Source organism: Phoca vitulina, unplaced genomic scaffold, assembly GCF_004348235.1.
Source record: "Phoca vitulina isolate PV1807 unplaced genomic scaffold, GSC_HSeal_1.0 scaffold5, whole genome shotgun sequence".
Classification (NCBI taxonomy): domain Eukaryota; kingdom Metazoa; phylum Chordata; class Mammalia; order Carnivora; family Phocidae; genus Phoca; species Phoca vitulina.
In genome coordinates this window covers 12201199-12224141 of record NW_022589708.1, presented here as the reverse complement: position 1 = coordinate 12224141, position 22943 = coordinate 12201199, and the positions used below count along the sequence as shown (strand labels likewise).

At 41.4% G+C, this 22943-nt stretch overlaps 1 protein-coding gene across 20 annotated transcripts in view; it reads right to left on the bottom strand.

The window, feature by feature from the left end:
• The window catches only part of DOCK9 (dedicator of cytokinesis 9), a 283110-nt gene that overhangs the window by 80166 nt on the left and 180001 nt on the right, over positions 1-22943 (bottom strand). For all 20 annotated transcript variants that reach the window (XM_032402708.1, XM_032402715.1, XM_032402713.1 and 17 more), the window contains exons 11-26: positions 22191-22331; positions 21673-21876; positions 20934-21056; positions 17213-17295; positions 16511-16633; positions 8791-8870; positions 8524-8711; positions 8299-8364; positions 7061-7153; positions 5667-5790; positions 5033-5154; positions 3839-3925; positions 3365-3454; positions 1517-1632; positions 1175-1244; positions 210-335 (exon numbers count right to left, since the gene is read on the bottom strand). In XM_032402708.1, coding sequence (XP_032258599.1) covers positions 210-335; positions 1175-1244; positions 1517-1632; positions 3365-3454; positions 3839-3925; positions 5033-5154; positions 5667-5790; positions 7061-7153; positions 8299-8364; positions 8524-8711; positions 8791-8870; positions 16511-16633; positions 17213-17295; positions 20934-21056; positions 21673-21876; positions 22191-22331 — 1836 coding nt within the window. The remainder of the gene's footprint in view (positions 1-209; positions 336-1174; positions 1245-1516; positions 1633-3364; positions 3455-3838; positions 3926-5032; positions 5155-5666; positions 5791-7060; positions 7154-8298; positions 8365-8523; positions 8712-8790; positions 8871-16510; positions 16634-17212; positions 17296-20933; positions 21057-21672; positions 21877-22190; positions 22332-22943) is intronic.

Genomic DNA, 22943 nt, shown 5'->3' with positions numbered 1-22943 from the left:
TATAGTAATATTTTGCAGGTCTGTTAGAAGCACAAGTATATGCAGCAAAGTTGGTCCCAAAGAACTAACTCTTTACCCCCTTTTTAGGAGGTTGTGACTGTCTAAGACACACAAGAAGGGTGAACTGATCAGGCTACTGCGTTCGGATTTTCTTCCATCAATTTCAATACTGCAGAGCCACACTGCCCCCCCACCCCCACCCCACATACCTTAAGTAGTTTATTGCTGGTGAGGAAGTCAGCAGAAGGCTTGAGAATTGTGGTCATGGCTTTCGTCAGTTCTTCGTGCACGGTCTTGTATTCGGAAGCAATGTACGGCTCAGCTTTATAAGCATACTTTGAAGAAAAGGGAAAGATATTTTAATGTCCCTGTTATCTAGGATGGGCTGAAAGCAGGAGAGGCTCTAAGGGATGGCGGTGAGGGACTGAGGTACAAGTGCAGGGTGGGAGAGGAAGGTGTGGTAACAGAAGGGGGGAAGGGTGACACAAAGAGGGAGCCCAGGATACCTTCAGGGAACCCATAACAATATGGGAACCACCTGGCTCAAGTCAGTGGTCCTCCAGCCCACAATTCCACCTCCCAAGGACTTCAAGGAATGTGTCACCCGACACTGGGTGACTTGATTCTGTAGCTGTAATTTACAGAGGTGTCTAAGACTAAATAGAATGTGTGTAACTTTTCAGAATGGTAACCGCCACTGTCTATTGAATAGTGTTACATAAATGAAGAACCTGTTGATATTCATCCTAGTGACATCTCTTGCTGTCCCACATAATTATCTAATTTGATGGTGGCCAGCGCTAACCTTCTCATCTCAGGAGAAACAGTTTTACTGCAAATTTTAGTTGGGAAAAAGAAAGATGAAAACAATAGGGCTATACCAAAGGCCTACCAAGAGCAACTTAAAATTCTTCTTTAAAATTCCACGTCATTATTATTTGCAAAACCCATTATAAGAAATGTACGTTGAAAAAATTAAATTAAGTAAATAAATGAATGGCTGCCCCTCTCTGGACTTCCTCTCATTCAGGTACAAGCACTGGCTAAGGTATAGAAGAGAAAGCAGAGGTATTAAGTTTCATCCCAAAATAACTAGGTTTTTAAAAAATGAGTCCTTAGAAGGAAAATTGGAGAGCCACAGATTTAAATGATCGGGACCGTTTATTTTACATACCTTAACATATGACCTCAAGTGGCTCTCCAATCCTTCCTCATGGCACTGGGCAACCACATGAATAATGACCCTACACACCACAGAAATGAATAAAGCAATGAATAGTAATGTGAAAATGAAAACATTTCATTATTACACAGTAGTTGCAGAACAATGATGATACTATTGGCACCACAGGAAACAAGGAAACGAGTAATTAGATGGGGTCCCTATACATGGGATCAAAAGAAATTTCTTAAATATAATGGTCAACACATACTAGCATCCCAGATATGTATGACCGTGCTCCAGATGTGGACAGACTGAAAGGGAAGAAGGTATCCGCCTATCCGCCTCTCTTACCGTGTCACGTTGACGGCAACTTCCTCCTGGGTTGCTCTGGTGAGGACGCGGAATAGCTGGTTTAGGATGGTGGGCAAGAAGGCGATCATCACGTGGCCTTCCATCGCATGCAGGCTCTACAGACATGGAATGGCATTTGTGTTATCTTCTTAAAAGGATACCAACCCTGCTCTCTCTCTCAAATAAAGGAAAATCTTACGGGAAAAAAAAAAAGAGACCAACCCCACGCAATTTCCACTCAGTTCCAAACAAGGATGGAAGAAGTCTATCTAAATAATGGAAGGCAGTGGCAGGCAGAATAAGGGACAAAGATGTTCACATCCTAATCCCCAGAACCTGTGAATATGTTACATGGCAAAAGGGAATTAAGGCGGCCTTAAGGTAGGGGGACCATCCTGGATTATTCAGGTGGACACAAAGTCATCACAAGGGTCCTTAATGTCGGAAGAGGGAGGTAGAAGGAGAGAGTCAGAGGAGACGTGCCTAAGGAAAGAATGGTCAGAGATGGAACATTGTTGGCTTTGAGATGGAGGAAGAGGTCACAAGCAAAGGAATGAGGAATGAGGGCTGGGAAAGGTCAAGGAAACAGATTCACTCCCAGAGTTTCCAGAAAGGAACTCAGCCATGTTAATAACACCTTGATTTGAGCCAGTGAAGCCTGTGTCAGACTTCGGACCTACAGAAGTGTAAGAAAATAAATTCATGTTGTTTGAAGCCACCAAGTTTGTGGTAATTTGTTATAGCAGCAATAGAAAACTAATACAAAGACTCTTCTTAAAGTCATAAGGCTCTCTGTGAGATACCTGAAAGGGTACTTGGCCAAGCAGTGATTTCAGAACTCTCATTCCATGTTCCTTGCTGAAGTCAAACAAACTTGTATTCCATTTCTCACATTTCTTTTTTTTTTTTAAAGATTTATTTATTTGAGAGCGAGCAAGCATGTGCGGGGAGGGGCAGAGGGAAAGGGAGCATCTCAAGCAGACTCCCCACTGAGCGCGGAGGCCAATGTGGGGCTCAATCCCAGGATCCTGAGATTGTAACCTGATCTGAAATCAAGAGCTGGCCACTTAACTGACTGAGCCACCCAGGTGCCCCCATTTCTCACATTTCTTATATTTTGTCCTCATGCCTAGGATGCTCTTTTAGCTACTCTCCTTTTAAAAAAATATTCCCATGGAATCACACTCTGGATAAAACTCCCCTAAATAAACCTCACCTTGCTCTCACTATTCCATGATGCTGGGAGCCTCCAACCCCTGCACAACACTGGGGTTGGGCATGTGCCTTCTTTCTGTTTTTTCAGGGGTTTTTTGTTTGTTTGTTTGTTTTTTGGGTTTTTTCCCCTACCTAGCACACATTCTCCAAGGTTATGTTATCTCCTATAGTGAACTAGAAATTATTTAACCGTGGGACTAAAGCACACTTCTTATGTGCCTGTTACTGTGCTCTGCACCCGGGGAGCACTCAACAGATAGGCCTGTGTTAGTGAGTGATTTTCTATGCAGAGAACAATGTGTTTTGAGTTGGGCCTAAAAACAGTACATGTGGGATGAGGATGAAGGCAGGAGTTGTCCTATTTCTTCGCTTTTTCTTCTTCTTTTCTTTTTTTAATTAGTTTTTTCTTTTAATTCCAGTATAGTTAACATATAGTGTTCTGGAGTTGTCCTATTTCTGAATCCACTTCTTGCCACCATCTAAAACCATACAGAAGCTATCAACGTGAGAGTATCTAGCTAAGAACATCCTTACAAGGTTCCCGAGTGGTAAGAACAATACTCGACACCAAAAAGAAAACCCAACCTACCCCAAACTCATTAAAAAGGGGTTACTAAGAAAGTCATCTGATACCTTAAGGTATTTTACAAGTTCACTCCCTAAGGCTTGGGCTCCAGATTCGGTTTTCTGGCAGTACTGGAAAAAATTATGTAAATGCTGATCCTGGGAGAAAAAAAAGAAGAGAAAGAAAGAAAGCCTGTTAGCATAATGCTGTGGAAACAGGAGTATCTGCTTCTTGCAGCACGCATGTTTTATTTAGATATGAAACTGATCATATAAAAATGAAAACATCAAAGAGATAAAAATAAATTTTAAAGAAGATTTCAAAGATCCTCCAACAAAAGAGGAAATTGTTGAAAAATGTTACTTATACTATTCGCTTATATCAGTACATAGGAGCACCTTATAATGTACTTTCTTCAATGAAGGACCTCTAGAGTAAAAATATATCCATATGACATATCAATTAGGATTTCATTTTGCCAAAAAATCATGCAAACTCATTCACTCGGCAATCACTGCTCATGCTAGTGGAATAAAACATACCTGAGTATACACTGTGGAAACCAGGTGAGTTGAAACTTTTAGCAGTGGCTTGCTTCCGTCTACCCATTTAATTTCTGGACCATAATGCTGAAAAGATAGGGAAGGGAAAAAAAACATCCCAACAGATTAGTGATCTTGGCTTCAAACACCATGTTCACAGAGGGGACTGATGAGGTGTCAAAGGCCCAAACAGCGTCAGTGACTCAATAGTTACGGCTGGCTAACAGCAGGAATGCAACCAATACTAATTTCCGCCCACTTTCTTCCCCCAAGTATAGTGCTCTCCTTCCTGGATTTTCTAAGTTATCTTTTGCTTAGTTGCAGCTGTAGAATTACTGTCCATTTGAGAGGGAAAGAAGGCTATTTCACCAGTGACTTAGCCAAACCAGAGCTCAGGATTGTGAAAGTGATGGCAGAAGATACCGCATCCAGCAAATAGGACAGTAGAAGAAGTCCTAACATGGGGAAAGGGCTAATCATCTGTGGGTGCTTATTTTGACTTTTGAAACCTCCATTTTCTCTTGTTCAGACTAGCAATTTTAACTGAATGTTATATGATTTCCCCTGATTTTGGAATATTTTGACCATTTGTCCATAACATGGACCCAAATTTGGCACTACTTAAATGTAGAGAAACATTAAAAGCCATTTAAAATGAAATGAAACCTTACCTAAGCTTGTTATAAAACTGAAGTCTATAAAACTTAAGATGGCTAAAAAAAAAAAAAAAATGCAAAACCAACTAACTGATTGGAGAAATCTAAGAAAATTCAGGCTTTAATGAATCAGAAAATGTATCAGAACGGGCTACCCTGTAGGCGAGATTTGTTACTAGACTTACCCTAAGCTGGAAGACAATTCCTAATAGTCTGTGTGACTCTAAGAACACATCCTTACTTGAGCATGGCTAGTTTGCAGCGAAAAACTTCTACCTCATCCAGTGTCTCCAAGTCTCCATTCCCCTGCTGAGACGCTGTTGGTTCAGGGCTTCTAAAATGCCCAAACCATAATTCTAAATTGTGCTGTCAGTAGCACTGCCTTCCACTGCCCTATGTTTACTTGAAAATGAATAACTAAAACTAAAATGTTGGGACCAGCAAAAATACTATGTGCTTTTTTTGTGTTATTCTTGCTTTAGTTGATTTTTCATGTTTTCTGAAGGTCCTAGGATAAATCAATCTTAAAGTCCTATACCCTGCCCATCCCAAGCTCCTGGTAGCCAAGGTAGCCAGATGGGAGATTGGCTGAGACAGGAACGTGCTGTTCACTAGTCACCACCCTTCCATCCTTCAGGAGAGGAAGCCAGGAATATCCAACTGTTGAAAAAAAGCACAAAAAACTTCACTGTAGGTATTTGAAAATGTATGAAAGAAAGTCAATGCCATTAAACTGCCTGATCTTTAAGGCCCTGAATCTAGTCTCTGCAGAACATTGTCTACAATGTACTTTGGCCTCTTTGGGATTACAATTCTAAAATGATCTTTTATAAAAACTTACATATGCAGATCAGGCATGCTACCTTCACAAACTTCATCTAAAAACTCCACAAAGGGGCATGCCTGGGTGGTTCAGTAAGTGTCTGACTTTGGCTCAGGTCAAGATCTACGGGTCCTGGGATGGAGCCCTGCATTGGGCTCCGTGCTCAGTGGGGAGTCTGCTTGTTCCTCCCCCTCTGCCCCTCCCCTGGCTCATGCTCTCCCCCCACAAATAAATAAAATCTTTAAAAAAATAAAAATTCCGCAAGAGGATGAGGGTTCAGAATCAAAATAAAACTTAAGAACCTAATATGTAAGTTATGAACAATCAAGGGAATGATGAAATCCCAAACCTTGTGTTTCAACAACATCCTTCTTCTTTGTGCTCCCTTTACTTGAATTATCACAGCTGACATGGAAGAATGTGAACAACAAGTGGTGCTTTTCGTGCAACTGGGTGGGCAGTTCTATTTTAATCTGCAAGGAAGACAAAATAACAATCTTTTTAATATCTTAAGACAAAAATTCTCAATGAAAGCAGCCACACGACATGTCACTTGTGCATTGGGTCTCCAAACTCATATTAACATTTGCAGTCAAATAAATCAGAGAACATAAACTGTGCTAAAGAAGAAATGGATCCATAATACACTGTTATGGGCTGAATGTGTGTGTCCCCACCCACCTCCCAAATTGGTTATGTTAAAATCCTAACCTCTCCAGGTGATGGTATTTGGAGGTGGGGTCTTTGGGGGTGATTAGGTCATGAGGGTGGAGCCCTCATGAATGGGATTAATGCTCTTACAAGAGATCCAACAAAGCCCTCCCCCCTCCCTTTCCACCATGTGAGGGTACAATTGTGACCAGGAGGAAGATGGCTGTCACCCGGCCATGTTGGCATCGTGACCTACAACTTCAGCCTCCAGAACTGTGAGCAGTAAATATCTGCTGTTTACAATCCACCCAGTCTGGTATTTTGTTACAGTAGCCTGAACAGACCAAGACATTCACCGACCAGAAATGGGAGAACTGGTATTTCAACTCTAGAAAGAACTGGAAACCACGACATCAACCACTACATGAACTTAACACAGCAACAGCATGATGAAAAACCAGGATAGAACATTTAAAAGTAAGATTCATATAGTAGTTTTAATGAACGACACTATCATTCTACATAAAGAAACCCAATAATGAGAAAGAAAGATTCTCAGGTCTGACAAATATAACTATCCTTAAGTATGAATTTGAAAGAATATATGTCAGAATATTAATTGTGGTAGTAATAGAGGAGAGATTTTGACTTTTCTATTATCTGCATTTTTCAAGTTTTTAGAATGAATGTTACTTTTGTAATTAGAAAAGACGATGTAAAATAAATACTTCAACATTTAGTTATAGCACTGTAATTCCAGTATAGTATGCAGTTGCTCTTGTTTTTTGCTTTACTAAGCAAAGAACTTAAAGAGTTTTCCTTAAAACTGGTTAACTGGGTTTTCCCTTGAAAACCTCCTTGTTTGGGGGCGCCTGGGTGGCTCAGTCGTTAAGCGTCTGCCTTCGGCTCAGGTCATGATCCCAGGGTCCTGGGATGGAGCCCCGCATCGGGCTCCCTGCTCAGCGGGAAGCCTGCTTCTCCCTCTCCCACTCCCCCTGCTTGTGTTCCCTCTCTCGCTGTCTCTCTCTGTCAAATAAATAAATAAAGTCTTTAAAAAAAGAAAAGAAAAGAAAAGAAAACCTCCTTGTTTACCTCATCATAAAACTCGGGGTTTTGGTGATGGTGTAAAACTGCAGCAAAGGCGCTTCTTGTGAACACTGGTCCACCAGGTCTGCCATAAATGCACTAAAGTTAAGAGTTAGCAAAGAAAGACACCAGTATTTAATTAACAGAGTCAGAAATTAAACTCAGATGTGTCAAGAGGCATTCCTACAGCATAAACTTATAACCACCTCTGATGGATTTCTTCTACCTAAGAGACCCCAGACCCCTAAGCCCCCTTACTCCTGGGTCCAACCCATCCTCCAGTCCATCTACCAGCACCACCTCCCTCCCCCAAGCACACACACCTGTCCTTGCTGTAACTAGACAGCACCTTGACCACAGTTTCCTTTCACACTTCCATGCCTGCGCTCATGCAATCCCTCTGTCTGAATGATCTTCCCTTCCATGTGCACCAAACTTCCATGCATCCATCCTTCCTCTGTGACCCCTCAGCATTTTTATATTAATTATTCAGTTTTGACAACAAACCATTTCTATGTGCCAGGAGTTTTTTCTCCATGACTACCTTTCCCACTAAGCCGTGAATTTCGTGAGGGCAAAAACTATTATTATATTCTTCTTTGCATCTTTGTCTCCTTCCCTTCTTGCAAAGTCATTTCCACATAGTTACAGTAAAGAATTTGGAGCCAGACTACCTGAGTTTGAATAGTGATTCCACTAATGGATTGCCCGAAGCAACTCACCAAGCAACCACCAACTTATTTAAATTCTGTGCATTAGTCTCATCTAAAAAATACTTAGGGGAATTAAAGGAGTTTAATACCTATAAGGCTCTAAGCTCAGAGACTGCACTATAGTAAGCATTCCATAAACATCACCAATAATTTATTACCTATTATTTCTATACTATGATAAACAACAAATATCAATCTATTTTTATTATTATTTCTGTTATCAATCTTACTAATAAAATTCTTAGCATCCACACGATGCCTGGCTCATAGTAAGACATGGTATGTTTACTGAATTGAACATACATAAGAAACCTTCATCCCTAAAGAGTATAACAAAACAGAAACAGTCAGTGAGGAGCAAGAACTCAATTACTCCATATTCTGTAAGGTTCAGCACATGTGGTTATATATTGTGATGTCACATATTTTTGTGTCTGTGTTGATTATAATGTGTTAAATTCCTTTAGTTGTGCAATATCACGCAGGTCCATTTTTAAAATGGAAAAATGCAAACATATATAAAAAACAAACCTTCAGAGGCTGAGAGTCTTCCTCATCTGAATCTTTGAATTCAATGCAAATAGCAATATTTCTGGCCTGCAGCAATATTTAAAGAAAAAAGAAATAGCAAATGAAACAAAAAGCCAGAATATGTATTTATTTTTTATCTTTTTATGTAAGTATTTATAAAAGAACATGAGAAGCCAAAACCCAAGAGAGTCTGATATCAAAACAAACCTCGATCTTTGTACTCACCTTGGCAAAAGACTTTTGACTGTCATATTTCAAGTACTTAGGATAAACATAAAGGTGATTGTTGTAGATGGTATAAGGCTGAGTGTGTTTGGGTATGCAGGGCACAAATTCCTCGACTTCAAATGTGATTGGAGTTTTACTACAGGTTTCAAATTGCTTCATGGGAATGTATGATGAATTGACATAATCTGGAAAATTAAAAACAAACAAATTGAAGTAAAAGTCAAACAGAACTTTGTCTGGTTATTACAGAGAACTTATACTTACTAGGAAAGTCAGAGGAAACATTATCAATTGTAATGTCTAGATTGCCCAAAATCACTGGGAGCTTCGCCATCTTCTCAGGCCTAGGAACAGAAGAAGAGAAAAATCACACGTTTATGTTAGGTTAGCTCTAAAACCTAAATTCCAGAGCAGCACTTCCCAGAGAAATATAATGTGAGCCACAAAAGTAATTTTAAACCTTCTAGAAGCCACACTTTAAAAGGTAAAAAGAAACAGGTAAAATTAGTTTTAAGAATATATTTTATTTAACCCAATATATCCCGAAAGTTCTTATTTCAATATGTAATCAGTATAAAAAGTTATTCTAATTCTCTGAATCCAGATGTATTTTACACTTATAGCTCATCTCAGTTCGGACTTGCTGTATTCCTCGTGTTCAGTAGTCACCTGTGGCCAGTGGCTCCCGTGTTAGACTGCACAAATCTAGTAAGAATATCAGCAAGATGGTATAGCTACCGTTTTCGTGAACCACTCCATCCTCACCCCCATTCTTGGCTCGAGTCATGAAAATACAGAGCTAGAAGCCATCTTAGGCTCCCGTGTCTAGTGAAATGCTGGACACAAAGTAGGTATGCAGTGAAATGGCTGATTTGTATTTGGTCTAACTCAGTCCAAGAATCTCCTCTGTGACGTTCCCAGCGAGAACTGCTACCACATCACCCCCTCCTAGCTGGAGGGAAACTTTCAACATAGCCACTTTGACACCCAGATCGCTCTTCCTCACTTTGCCTCTCTGGAACTTCCACTCACCAAGCGCCCTGGTTACACTTCGTTGTGTAACACCTTTCAACCATCTACAAACAGCAACCACATCTTGCTGAAGTCCATCATTTTCAGTGTTTTTGGACCTTCCTCCAATGCCATTTCCCCCTAGAAGAACGTCCCATTTATGTCAGGCACCCAAGCTGCATACAACAGGCCCAGAAAGGTCTGACCAGGTGGGGATCGAGCAGCTATCTGGTTTTGAACAATATACACTTCTACTAATGTAGCCAAATACTATTATTTTGTGGTAGTCACACCACCCTAGTGATGTACATCTTTTTCTATATGCTTTACTACCATACCATCTCTCTCCATCCTGTATTCATAAAATTATGTTTTTTGGAACTCAGAACAGGATTTGATTTTGCCTTGAGGAAATCTCACTCTTTTACATTTGAGCCATTTCTAGTTGATCAAAGCCTCCTAAGTCCAGATTCTAACATCTAATGTATTAGGTATTCCTAATAGTTTGATGTCATGAAGGCATTTCATCAGCATGTTATATTCTCAAAAAAGTCACTGATGATGATACTGCACAGAATACAGCCAAGAATAGGTTCCTTCTCAAGCCTCTAAAGGCCCATCGGCAGCCTGATAGTAGCCCCTGCATCACCGGTCCTGGCGTCTGGTTACTCCAGCAGTCGAACAACTGTCCACTCATGCATACTACACTTCTCTGACTTGTTCACAGGACATTAGAATATATACTTGTCAGAGGCTTTCCATTCCTCTGTGGTACCAGTTTAGAAACCCAATTAAAAAAAGAAAAGCAGAAATGTAGTTAGGATGACTAGTTCAACATGATACGACTTATTCCTAGAAAACAGAATGCTGCCTCATGGTTCTTCATAAGCCACCTGTTTAATAATGTCTTTTAAAACACTGCCAAAAAACATCAAAGCTCTTTGGCCTGCAGATTCTGCATTTGGTTTTATTCCTATTTTTGGAAAGTTCCTATCCTAGCTCCTGTTACCTGTTAAGCAGCCTCACAGGTAACATGTCAGTCTATTATGGGGTATTGTTCACCTGCATCAGGACTTCCTAACAGTCCTAAATTTTTTTTTTTTATGGTTTATTTATTTTATTTTAGAGAGGAGAGAGCATGCACACAAGCAGAGGGGCAGAGAGAGACGGAGAGAGAATCTCAAGCGGACTCCCCGCTGAGCACAGAGCCTGACGCGGGGCTCAATCTCACAACACTGAGACTGCGCCAAAACCAAGAGCTGAATGCTTAACAGACCGCACCGCCCAGGCGCCCCAACAGTCTTAAATTCTTGTCCTTACAAGACCATGCTGAGCACATTCATCTTTGCCCACGGCCAGCTCCAACTTCCAGCGTTTCTCCTAGCGTTTCTCTCCTTTCCACCTGTCTTTTGTTTATATCTGAGTTTAAATGAGCAATTCCTTGAAATCCTGAGAGAGATCACTATCAGGAAGGCAAGTCCACAACTTTCCACATATTCTGCCTTCAGTTAAAAAGATCTCTGCCCAAAAGATGTCCAGTGACAGCCCAGCATCACCCCTACCCCTTGTCCCTGTGCCCACTGTGTGATTTGTTCAAAAACACGATATTCTTTGCTACTAGCAGGAAGACTGTGCCTTTGACAATCACTTCCTGGGAGCTGTCGCTGGTCTCCCGCATACTACGTGCTCCCCAGATGATATACTGTCGGAGTCTCTCTCAGCTTCACACAAAGCTCTTCAGGGACATCAACCCTTAGACCCATGGGTTTCTATGCAGCTATAAATTTTCCTGACATATAGTGCCTTGCTCTGCCTCTTCATCCAAACAAGTCAACACTGCCAACATACCACAAAATACTGCATCCCACAAATCTTAGAGACACCTATGACGTTGCATCTGCCTCCTCGAGTCAGGAGTATTCTGTTTATTACAAAGAATACTTCCAAATATAAGTACTCAAGAGCGCTGTATTTCACCCCTTCCCAGTTACTTCTACCCATAAACGAGTAGGTACCTCCTTCACCACTTTTTCTATTACTCTGACATCATCCTCATATGAACTTTTGATAACTGGATTTCTAAGCAACAAATTTTAATTAAACAATCTTCATTGGAACTCTTTGTATAATGTGTTATTTACTTCTGTGTCTAACTATACTTATTTCTCATTTGGTTTCTTCCCTCTGCTGAGAGCTTTTACTTCTGGCTGCTATTTCTATAGAAGCATTATGTCCATGAATTTCCAAGAAAGCACAGATCTGAGCTTAGTTCCATACCACACAGCACATGGGCTTTGTGGAAGCTTAGTTTTTTAAATATAATCTTAAACTTACTTCAAAAGTTTAGGGGTTTTATTGAACTTGGCTTATCAGACATTAAAACCTCACAAACAACAAAAATTCTGCCTTTTTTATACGCATTTGCAAAGTGATGGAAGGTGTGTGTGTGTGTTACACAAAGCGAATTCTCTTATGACTGGGATTAGGTTGTTGTTGTTGTTTTTTAATCTGTTAAGCATATATATTCCATGCAAAACTTAAAATACTTGAGCATGAAAACCCATCCTAAAACTTCATTAAATAAATATATAAAGTAGACACACGTAGGGTGTCTGGAATTTGGGAACTGCTTTTGTATACATACAAACCTAGGAATGAGGCTCAAACTCTCGCTCTTAGGAAAAGGAAAGGTTTTCTCTTCCCATTGCCCATACAACTGCTCAACAATCCCCAGAGGCAGGGGGAGTATCACAAACCAGCAGTCATCCCGCCAACAGACTGGGTGTCCTCACCTCCGTGTTTCTGCAGCCCGGTCCCCCCCTTCTCTACTGTCTGTCCTGACCCATTAAAGTGATTAACTGGCAATACAGGCATGCCTGGGTCTGTTGGCAGTGAGTTTAATCTCCTAACTGTATTTTTGTAAAAGGAAATAGTCCCTAAAAGCTTTGGAGTCACTTAAAAAATGTTTGTGATTGAAAGAAATTTGAGATGTTTTTGTTTAAACGAAATCACTGAATTGATGTCTATGAGAAATTTCAATTACCATTTACCAAGTGCTTATGGTGATACAACACGCACTCAACTGAGCACCCAGACAGAACACAAACACGGTATGATTCCCGTCCTCAACAAGACATATGTAAGAACCACTTTCATACAGTGTGTGCAAACCTCCACGGGAAGGCCAGTGTCTAGTGTACTGAGAAGGAAGGGGTCAAGATGAGTCTTCTCGGTGAGAGAAATCACTCTGACATGCATTTTCCTTTACTCCTCACCACAGTTATAGGATTACAAGGGCCATTAGGGTTCCCCCTTAAAAAGAAGAGGAGACTCAAGCAGAGGAGCTGCACAACCTGCCCCAGGTCTCCCAACATGGACGTGAGTTACAGACTGGACTCTGAAAGAGGAGTAGGGGTCCCTCAGAGTGCCAAAGCAGAAGAGGACACGATTTAGGCAGAGGGCAAAGCGTGGTGGGGTGAAAGTACCCAATGGCTTAAGAGAAAGGCAAGAAGCCCCACCCAGCTTGAGTGCAGTGTAACCGACGGGAAACGAGGATAAGAATGTCAAACTTGGGCACAAAGAACACAGAGGTACAAATAAACACATATACGTAAGTCTCATGCACAAACCCTAATAATATTATTAACTAAACTACCCAGTATGGTAGCATTAACAAAGGTTTATATTTAGGCAGCTCTTCCTGCCCACAGTCCTGTCTCCATGCTTTAATAAAAACACCTTTTTGCACCGGAAAAAAAAAAAAAAAAAAGGTTTACATTTAAAAGGGAATGTCTATTTTTATACTTTACCTTCATGCTTTAAGATTTCCTGCAGAATTTAGAAAAGACACCATCATGAGCAAATCAAGTATAAAATACCAAGTGTTTCTTCTTAGATAAATATTTCTGGAAGCATGTATGTCAGCAATACCATCTACCTGACAGAACTGTTTTCTTACTAAATCTTGGAACACGTCCCCTGGTAGTTACTGCGAGGGAAAGGGAGAAGTGGCTTATGCGATTTGGCAGCTGTTTTCTAGACTGGGGCAGCTTGAGAAAATTTTTCCCATCCATTACGAAATGACATTTTGAGACAATCATGGGAGCAGAAGCAATAGCTTTGCTCTGCCCAGGCCAGTGACACAGGATGATTCTCTGTAAAAAATAAATAAATAGACAGATAGATAGATAGATAGATAGATAGATAAGAGATAGATAGATAGATAGATAGATAGATAGATAGATAGATAGATAGAGATAGATAGATAGATAGATAGATAGATAGATAGATAGATAGATGATAGATAGAAAGAAAGAAAAGAAAAAGAGCAATGCTAAGGTTAGAAAGGAAAAAGGAAAAAGGAAACCTCCAGTTCCCTAATTCCACTGTGGCAAGCACAGGGAGTGGACATGGGCATTTCTCTGGATTCTTGCTGAGAAGGAAAGACAAAGTTTCCCCAATAACAGCTGCACCTTCTGATGCTGACAGCATCACATCCCTATTTGCAGGTTTCCGCATCTCTCACTGGCCCTTGGGAGCACGCTCCTCCCACAAGATCCTTCCTCCTGAGCACACCCATGAAGGCCCGGCGTGCGGGGAGAACGCTGCTGGGCTCTGAACCAGGGAAGGTCTGTGCTTTTTGCTGCCTGGCCATGGCCTCTTGGCTCAGATAATTTTTTCATTAACGAACCTGTAGAGTCCTACCCTTCGGCCTGCACTGAGGAACGGAACTGTGAGCTGGGCTACCACCAAAGCACCACCATTGGCCGGGGTAGTCTCAAGCTAGTCAGTGTAGGACGTAACTTCTGATAGGGCTTCCAAACTCCATCACACATAAAGAACTCCATTGTTTGTCAGAATATAAAAGTAAATGTTAAAAAAAAAAGAAAGTCCTTGGGGCGCCTGGGTGGCTCAGTCGTTAAGCATCTGCCTTCAGCTCAGGTCATGATCCCAGGGTCCTGGGATCGAGCCCCACATCAGGCTCCCTGCTCCGTGGGAAGCCTGCTTCTCCCTCTCCCACTCCCCCTGCTTGTGTTCCCTCTCTCGCTGTGTGTGTCTCTCTCTGTCAAATAAATAAATAAAATCTTTAAAAAAAAATCCACGTAAAATCATTGAAAGCTATAAAGTAGAAGTGAAAAGCCATCTATACACCCATCCCTCAGAGGCAACCATGACCACCATTTTGGTGTATATCCCATATGACGATTTCATGCCTATCTTTCCATCTGGTTAGCTATTTGCCTATCCATTTCTTCATTTACACACAAAAGGCAATATATAAAATACTTCCTTCTCAAAAATGAGGTGACATAGATACACTTTCTCCTCCTGAACAAGATAGTATGTACACCTTCTTAAGTGATTACATTTGGACCCACATCATGATTATTAAGAACTGTATGGTAGTCTAGTGCAAGAAAACTGTAATCTATTTAACTAAAGGTGACTGGAGTTTTCAAAAAACAAAATAAAGTAAAATGACTTTATTCTACAAGCAAAGGGGAAACATGATAATAGTTACTGTATGATGACATTATATATGATAATACTCACTATTAGTAAGTAAACGTTTTTAAGAGATGCTAATTACAGCTCTATTTAGAATTCTGAAAAATCAGGGGGAGAGAAGTAAGAACAAGGCAAAAATGAACCTTTAACAACCAGTCCTGAGTTCTAAGCAAAGTGACACTGTTACTTTGAAATGTGTTTTTTTGTTTCTTGTTTTTCCAAAATAAAAAACTAAGACTGTAAAGCTCCTATGGTACAGAATAACTAGACGCTGGCTCTTGGCCATTCTTTTCATTTCATTATTTTTTAATACCCTCAATTCTTTCTCATTCCCAAAATTTTCCCAGAGAATGTCTAAAACCATGTCCCTAGCAAAGGAAATCAGTTTTCTAAGTTTCAAAGTGAACTCATTATGATGGAACACCAAATAGGAACACCTATCACACAGTGATAGGAGAAGATTCTCAGCCAGGCTGCTCCGGCCACTGCTTGCCCTCTCTTCACCGCCTTGCTGTGGGCCGAATGGTGTCTCCAAATACACCTGCTAAAGTCCTAACCCCTGGTACCTATGAATGTCTCCTTATTTGGAAATAGGGTCTTTACAGATGTAATCAACAGAAGATGAGGTCACTGGAGTTGGCCCTAATCCAGTATGACACGTTTCTTTATAAGAAGGACTTGCACCAGAGACACACGGGAAGGCAGCCACGTGAAGCCAGAGGCAGTCACTGGAACAATGCTCCCACAAGCTGAGGAACACCTGGGGTCATCAGAGCTGAAAGAAGCAAGGAACGATCCTCCCCCAGAGATTTTGGAGCAAGTGCGGCCCTGCAATGTCTTGGTTTTGGACTTCTAGCCTCCAGAATTGTGAGGGAATACATTTCCATGGGTTTAAGCCACCCAGTCTGTGGCACTTTGTTTTGGCAGCTCTAGGAAACTCATACACTCATGAATATAGGTAATGCATTCGAAACAATGCTTGTAAACAGCAAGCACTATATAAGTTATTGTCCTTCCCTTCCATCACTCATTCAATTAATGGTACCTGAGTCACTCCATTGTACCACCCACCGCTCTCTCCTTCCACCCTTCACCCAATCGGGAACAGTGCATACCCTGATGTGACCCCAATTAGTCCCCTTCTCTCACTGCCACTTGCACTGGCTTTGCTGAGTCCTTTCCCATCTCTTGCCAAAGGTCCCTCAACTGTCTCCTTCCTCCCTATGCTCATCTCTACTCTTACCCCACCCTCCACAGCACCACCAAAAACATCATTTAAAGAATTCAAATTAACCAGGACACTCTTCAATTTTAAACCTTTTCTTCCTTCCCAAGGACATGAGGTAAAGTTCCATGCTTACCCAACAGGCCCTTTGACATTTGAATGAAGCCTACTGCCCCCCTCCCCACCAAACACCTTCTGTTTCTCAGGTGTGCAAATAATAAGTAAGGCTTTGAGACTCACTTCCGGAAGTCTGCCAGTAACTTGAGCATGTCATCATTGGAGAGCTTATTGCTGTCTTGCCTGTAGAGAGCAGAGAATCTGGCATTTTTGTCAAGGTTTCCGGATGCATCCTTAAACAACGTCCTAAAATAGCCAAACAACAATTCTAAACTGAGTTTCCAAAAGACCAAAATAAATCCACAACTTAACTTTGGTTTCCATGTGAAGAGTAATTTATTCAATTGGCTGTAGCTAACAGAAATTTCATTATCTAAAAACATGGAAGACATTTATGAGGATGAACACAACTAACTCAATTTACATAGAAAACATTTCCAGCAAATGGCTCATGCTTAGGAAACAACATACACAGTCAGAAGCAGAGCTCACAATTAAGGATGACCTGCAGGCACCTCGCTCCCCACCCAGCCCACCCACCCCCACCCACCCCCCACCTCACCCCCGGGCTGCTGCCCAAGCTGAGCTCAGGACATGTGGCTGGAACCTGGGATGCCGGGCCTCGCACAGCTCTCCTCCAGCCAGCATCGTTCCTCTCTGTGACTCTACTAAGTGATTATTCAGATAGGGCGCGCTTTCTTATTTTTCAGTTTTACACATTTAAATCCTCTTTGTCTCTGGACAATAAACAGAATAGATCTATCTATATACCTACCTATCTCCATATATCCATATCTATATCAAACATATGGAAGATGTCCTTACCTTGCTGCCCACGCAAATGGCATTCTGTACTGTCCTAATCTTTGGCATGCCTGCTTGGCATTCTTCAGCACTTTCTGAGCAACCTTGAAGACATCAGAATTAAGCCATGAGATGCTGCATCCCACTGACAGAGTTGTGGTCTAAAGAGCCATCATCCCATGGTCATTAAACAAGCTCTTATCATAGTACCAGATACATGGAAAAGCACTGGTTACTATAATGAATATGGCTGGATTTACACGAGGTACAGAGTATTCTGTTTAGTGCAACTGCTAGCAGTGATTTTCAAAGAATATAGAATGAGGACTGTTTCTAAAATGTTACGTCTTTTCTAAAATGTTGTTTTTACGGGCCACAAGCATACCATCTCATAGGCTTTCATAGTTCTTTATGACTATGGCTACTTATTAGTCCATCTGGTTAACAATTGCTAATACTTGGTATTCCCACCAAAATATATCACATTACCTAAAGTTTAAATGAGAACTCTAATGATAATACTAAGCTTGCATAGCTCCCACTGTGCATCGGCTTGTGCAAATTCCCACAATTTGGGGAATAGATATTATTTAAGACATTATAGGTGCTGACTTAAGTGAGGCCAGAGTTTTTAATTGCTATATTCTCAGTTTCTAAGTGTAAATTACTGCTATTTTCACTTCTTAATGATCAATTTTCATTCGTTGTGGGTTGACTTATTAACCCTATAGTGCACAGTTAAGCAGATTCGCTTTGGCCTAAGATGCACGCATGGCAGGTCTATGAATCAACTCCACCCCTACTGCTCAAGCAGATGACCATTTCCCCAAATTTGCTGGTATTGGGATAAGGCACTGCTACCAATGCAAAGTCTGATTCAGTCAGAGCGGTATGCTCGAGGGCCTTTTATAGTACTTACGCACATGACAGTCAAACCAATTTTGGGAATCGTGATTTAGAGCCTGTGAATCGAGGTGGGCACTAGAGAGCTGCAGCCTCAGCATCACCGGGGAGCGTGCCAGGAATGCAGAGTCTCAGGCCCCGCCACAGACCTTCCAGGTCAGAACCTGCATTCTGTGCAGACCTCTGGTGATCTGTGTGCACCAGCTCTGAGAAGGGCTCATCGAGAAGACTCGTAAGTAGAATAGAGCGGTTTGTCTCTAAGTCAAACTGAAACCAGCTGTGTGACTCCAGGCCATTAAACCTCTCTGGGATCCACTTTCCCCACCTTAAAACTGAAAGGCATGAACCATAGAACTTTTCATTATCCCTTCCAGTTGCCTAAAGTTATGATTCTACAACAACTGTGTTGTGGGAATTGCTGCCCTTGAGAGTGAATTAGAAACAAGTCTTGATTGAAACATGTCAGCAGCTCATTCAGCCCCTCCCTTTCTTCTTCCAGTTGGGCATGCTCTTGTGGGGATTTGGGGTACACAGTCATAGGGTAAAATGGCCTACCTTCCTGGAGGGCTGATTTTACTCAAACGTTTTCAGATAGAAACTATTACTTTTAGGTCCTAACAATAATGACTATGTTGTGGAGTAAAATGTAATGTTTGCATAAAATTTAAAGCTAAAACACAGGCTTCAAATAAGTTTCACTGTTCCCTGCAGCAAATAGGGTCTGAGCTCACAGACTTACTGAGGGTGCAAATGGAACATAAGCTATGCAAAAGACTGAAAAACTCATTTTTGCCCTCTAGGGTATTCTTCCCCTCCCTCCCTCCCCCTTCTCTTCCTTCTCTCCTTCCCTCCCTCCTTTCTTTCCTTCCTTCTTTCCCTCCCCCCTCCTTTCTTTCATTCTTTTTCTTTCTTCTTCTTTTTTAATCTATTCATGGCAGACACCTACAGAGACTTTTCATAAAAGTTTCCTCCTCCAAGACAAAATTCACTCTAAATTATGTTCTAGACCATCTTGGAAAACAGTAAGAAATAATTTTGATATACATTAGAAAATCATTCCTCAGTAATACCTCTGCCAAAACTTCTATTCTGATATAAAACTGTTGATATAAAATGGATATAAAATCTATTCTGATATAAAATGTTAATCTCTGCCTTAATACTTTGGAGGTGTGAATGCATGGAATAATGTACACATGGCTGAGCTTCCCATTCCATAAGTAAAGAAGGAAGAGCAGACTTGCACAGATGCTCGACGGACACTGGGAGGTGTGGAGTAGAGCATCAAGTATAGCCCAAAGTGAAATGTGATTCTGCACCAACATGAGCTGCCAAATTTCAAACCATGCATGTGGCAGGCAGAAAAACAAAGATGGTGCACTTAGGCCCTGGAAATGACTTACATACATAGGGAGGGAGAGCTTACTTGGGCCTTCATTGGTTATTAATCAAAACACCGTGGAGCTAAAAGAGCTTCTCATCCAAGGTTTTACAAACTTAATTTAAAAAATAAAATAGCTTCTCTCCAGGGACCAAACTTTACTCAGCTTTTATCAGCCAGAAAGGCATACTGTTGGAAGCAGTGCACCTGGGTAAATGGGCTTTCCCTGCTGAGGGTGATAAATGATAACGATGTCCTGTGCATGTCAGTGATTTGCAGCGTCCCCAGCAATGTCTCGTACATGATCCTGTGGTCTCAGCACTGTTCCTGAGAGGAGGTGGGGCAGGTGCCAATATCATCCTTCAACTACAGATGGGTCACCGGAGCTCAGAGAGGTAACATGACTTCTCCAAAGTAGCCAGGCTCATTAGCACTGGTTAGACCAGTACCCAGGTCTCTGACTCCTACAACCTGTTCTTTAACAACTGCCCTCCATCCTGGGGACACACCTGTGGTGTATGGGCAGCCACAGACAGGAAGAGGGGAAGCTCTGAATTTGCTTGATAAATGTCCCTTAGAGCCTGGGGAGTGTCCCCTCCTGCTGCTGACCAGTCCTTGTCAATGTAGCTGGGTCATCTCTCAGACGACCACTTATAAAAAATACTGTAAAACCGGCCCAGACGGCACTCAAAAGCTCACTCTACCAGGTAGCTTGATGTGCTAGAAGGTGACAGGCAAGTGCCTTTGGTCACAATAGCTATGGGACACTGAGCAGGTAACTAAACCTTAGTAAACCCCAGTTTTCCAATGCCTGAAAGGAGGTCTTGGACTAGATAACCTCTAATATTCAAGTCTGTGTGTGTCCACAACAAGGCACTCCCCAACTAATGAACATACACCAAAGTAACAAAAATACACCAAACACACATCTTATATGTCTCCCTTCCCTTTTTTTACCTGAGTCACACCACTTCTGCCACCATAACCTGCCCTGTGTGACCAAACAGGGGACCTGAAGCACTGACCTTACTAGCCAGACCACCTGAGCCAGACCATCCCCCAGTCTCCAGCCTCACATTTCAGTGTAAATGGACCCAAAGGGAATTCCAGAATCCCAGAGACACATCAATGAGCGGAATGAACTCTATTTGAATATAATATATGTACTTTTTAATGACAGAAAATCTACTGTTACGCTGGTAATTCCAGCTTTGCCAATTACTTTAGGATATTAGGATCGTCTGGATAAGTGAAGCATTTTATATACATATGGGACTACTTTTCATTGAAAACTGGACACATCAGGTTAAGTATAAGAGTAAATCTATGGAAAGTAGTGCACATCATTTAGAGTATATATAGGGCCTAACTTTGATTTCTTTAAGCATTTCTATTTTGACAGAGAGCCCTCTTTTCTAATTGCTGTTTATCATCACAAAGCGTAAAAGCCACCCATACCTTAGAAGAGTCTGAACTTTTCATGTATGGCTCAGCGCCGTGTGTGATGCTCCCCTGAAGCACTTTTTCAATTCTAGCCACAAGGAATATATCAGGATGAGGACACGTGACTGAAAATATTCCCTAGGGAACAAACGATTTTCTTTAGTGAATAAAATGCACAGCCACGTTAAACAAATCCCCTGAACATTAAACCTGCTAAAGCAGCAAAGACTGCTGAAACAGAGGCACCCAGTGCTTCATCACTAGGTCATCATCTGATCAAAGAGGCAATCTGGCGGGGCGCCTGGGTAGCTCAGTTGGTTAAGCGTCTGTCTTGGGCTCAGGTCATGATCCCGGGGTCGAGCCCTGCATCGGGCTCCCTGCTGAGAGGGGGGCCTGCTTCTCCCTCTCCCTCTGCCTGCCGCTCCCCTTGCTTGTGCTCTCCCTCTCTCTCTGTCACATAAATAAATAAAATTTTTTTTAAAAAAAGGCAATTTGGTGGGGGGGGGACAAGCAGAAAGTTTAGTGTATGTGCTGCTGAAGCGAGCACTAGCAGAAAGTTTAGAAAAAAAGAAATGAGAAGTCAAATACCATTTCTTCTTCTCTCAGCTTGCTTTTACTGCCTAATTATAGATGCTGTCAATATACTCAACAGTCTCATTCCACCCAGGTGTGCATTACAAAGTCTCATTACGCATTCACACAGCCTGTGCAAGGTAAGTCTTAGCAGTACGCCTGCCGGGCTCATGTCCCCCACCTGCTTCGGATACTGCATGGCAGCTTCATGAAGGATGTCCTGAAGGGCAGGCGAGCTCTGCCTGCCACCGTTCATCAGAGCCGGGGATGTGGTGGCCAGCATCTGCCTCACGGAGAAATGATTCAGGTCCACGTGGAAATCGGCAGAAATCTTTCGGTTGTATTTTATGTCAAACAAGGATAGAGTAACAAAGAAAGGCTCTACCTGAACAAAACAAAACCATCCAGACCATCACTATGGCTCGAACTGCTGGGGGGAAAGAACACTGCTATCAAAGAAGAAATTACTAAACCTATTTATAATTGTTGCTATAAATTACTGCTAAAGAGAAACAGTCTCCATCCCTATCCTTTGTCACAAACATCCTGTCCCTGAGGCTGAACAACTCTCCACATCCTGACCTAGACATTGCATTTCTCTATCAGGAACTAGGATTTTCTGTCCCGACTGCACTGCAATAGGCACATCGGCAACCTCTGAATATTTTTGTAAAATATTTTTTAAAAGGGAAAAATTACATTTGTGGTGGGTCCTTCTTCATTTTCTGCAACACAGCATTGTAAATTGAAAGACAAATCGTTGCATTTGACAAGAATTCTCTTCCCAAACTTCTCTTCAAATGGCTTCACTTCGGGTTCAGCTGATGTGAAGTCAAGCTTCTTTAAAAGAAAATGTAAATACATAAATACATTATGCTCACATTAAAAAAAAATCTAATAATAAATATATCCTAAGGAAACTCCGTAAAATATGGAAAAGCTATATGTACTCATTTACTCACAATAGTGTTACTGTTTTATAAGTTTATATCGCTTATGTTAATGGTCAAATAAATGATGGTATGTCTACTCAATGGATTATTATACAGAGCTTAGAAATTATGGTTATGAACAACTTAAGTGTCCATCAAAAAATAAACAAAATCTGGTATATCCATACTGTGGAATATTATTCAGCCATAAAAGGAAGGAAATTCTGACACACACCACAACATGGATGGACCTTGAAAACATCACATCAATAAGCCAGATACAAAGGTCACAAATGAAAAGGGGAAAAATACAGCAGAACCGTCACCCGCTGTGGGCAGCTTTGGAGGTCCTTACCACTGGGTTTGGACTTTTTGGAGCACAGATGTGGACTGTATGTGCCTTGGACGAATCAGGAAACACCACTGCCTGCTGGGCATCTGCAAGGATGCTTATTATTTTCTGATAGTCATTTTATGGGGTAAATTATATATTCTTTGTAGACTTGAGGACATCTTTGGA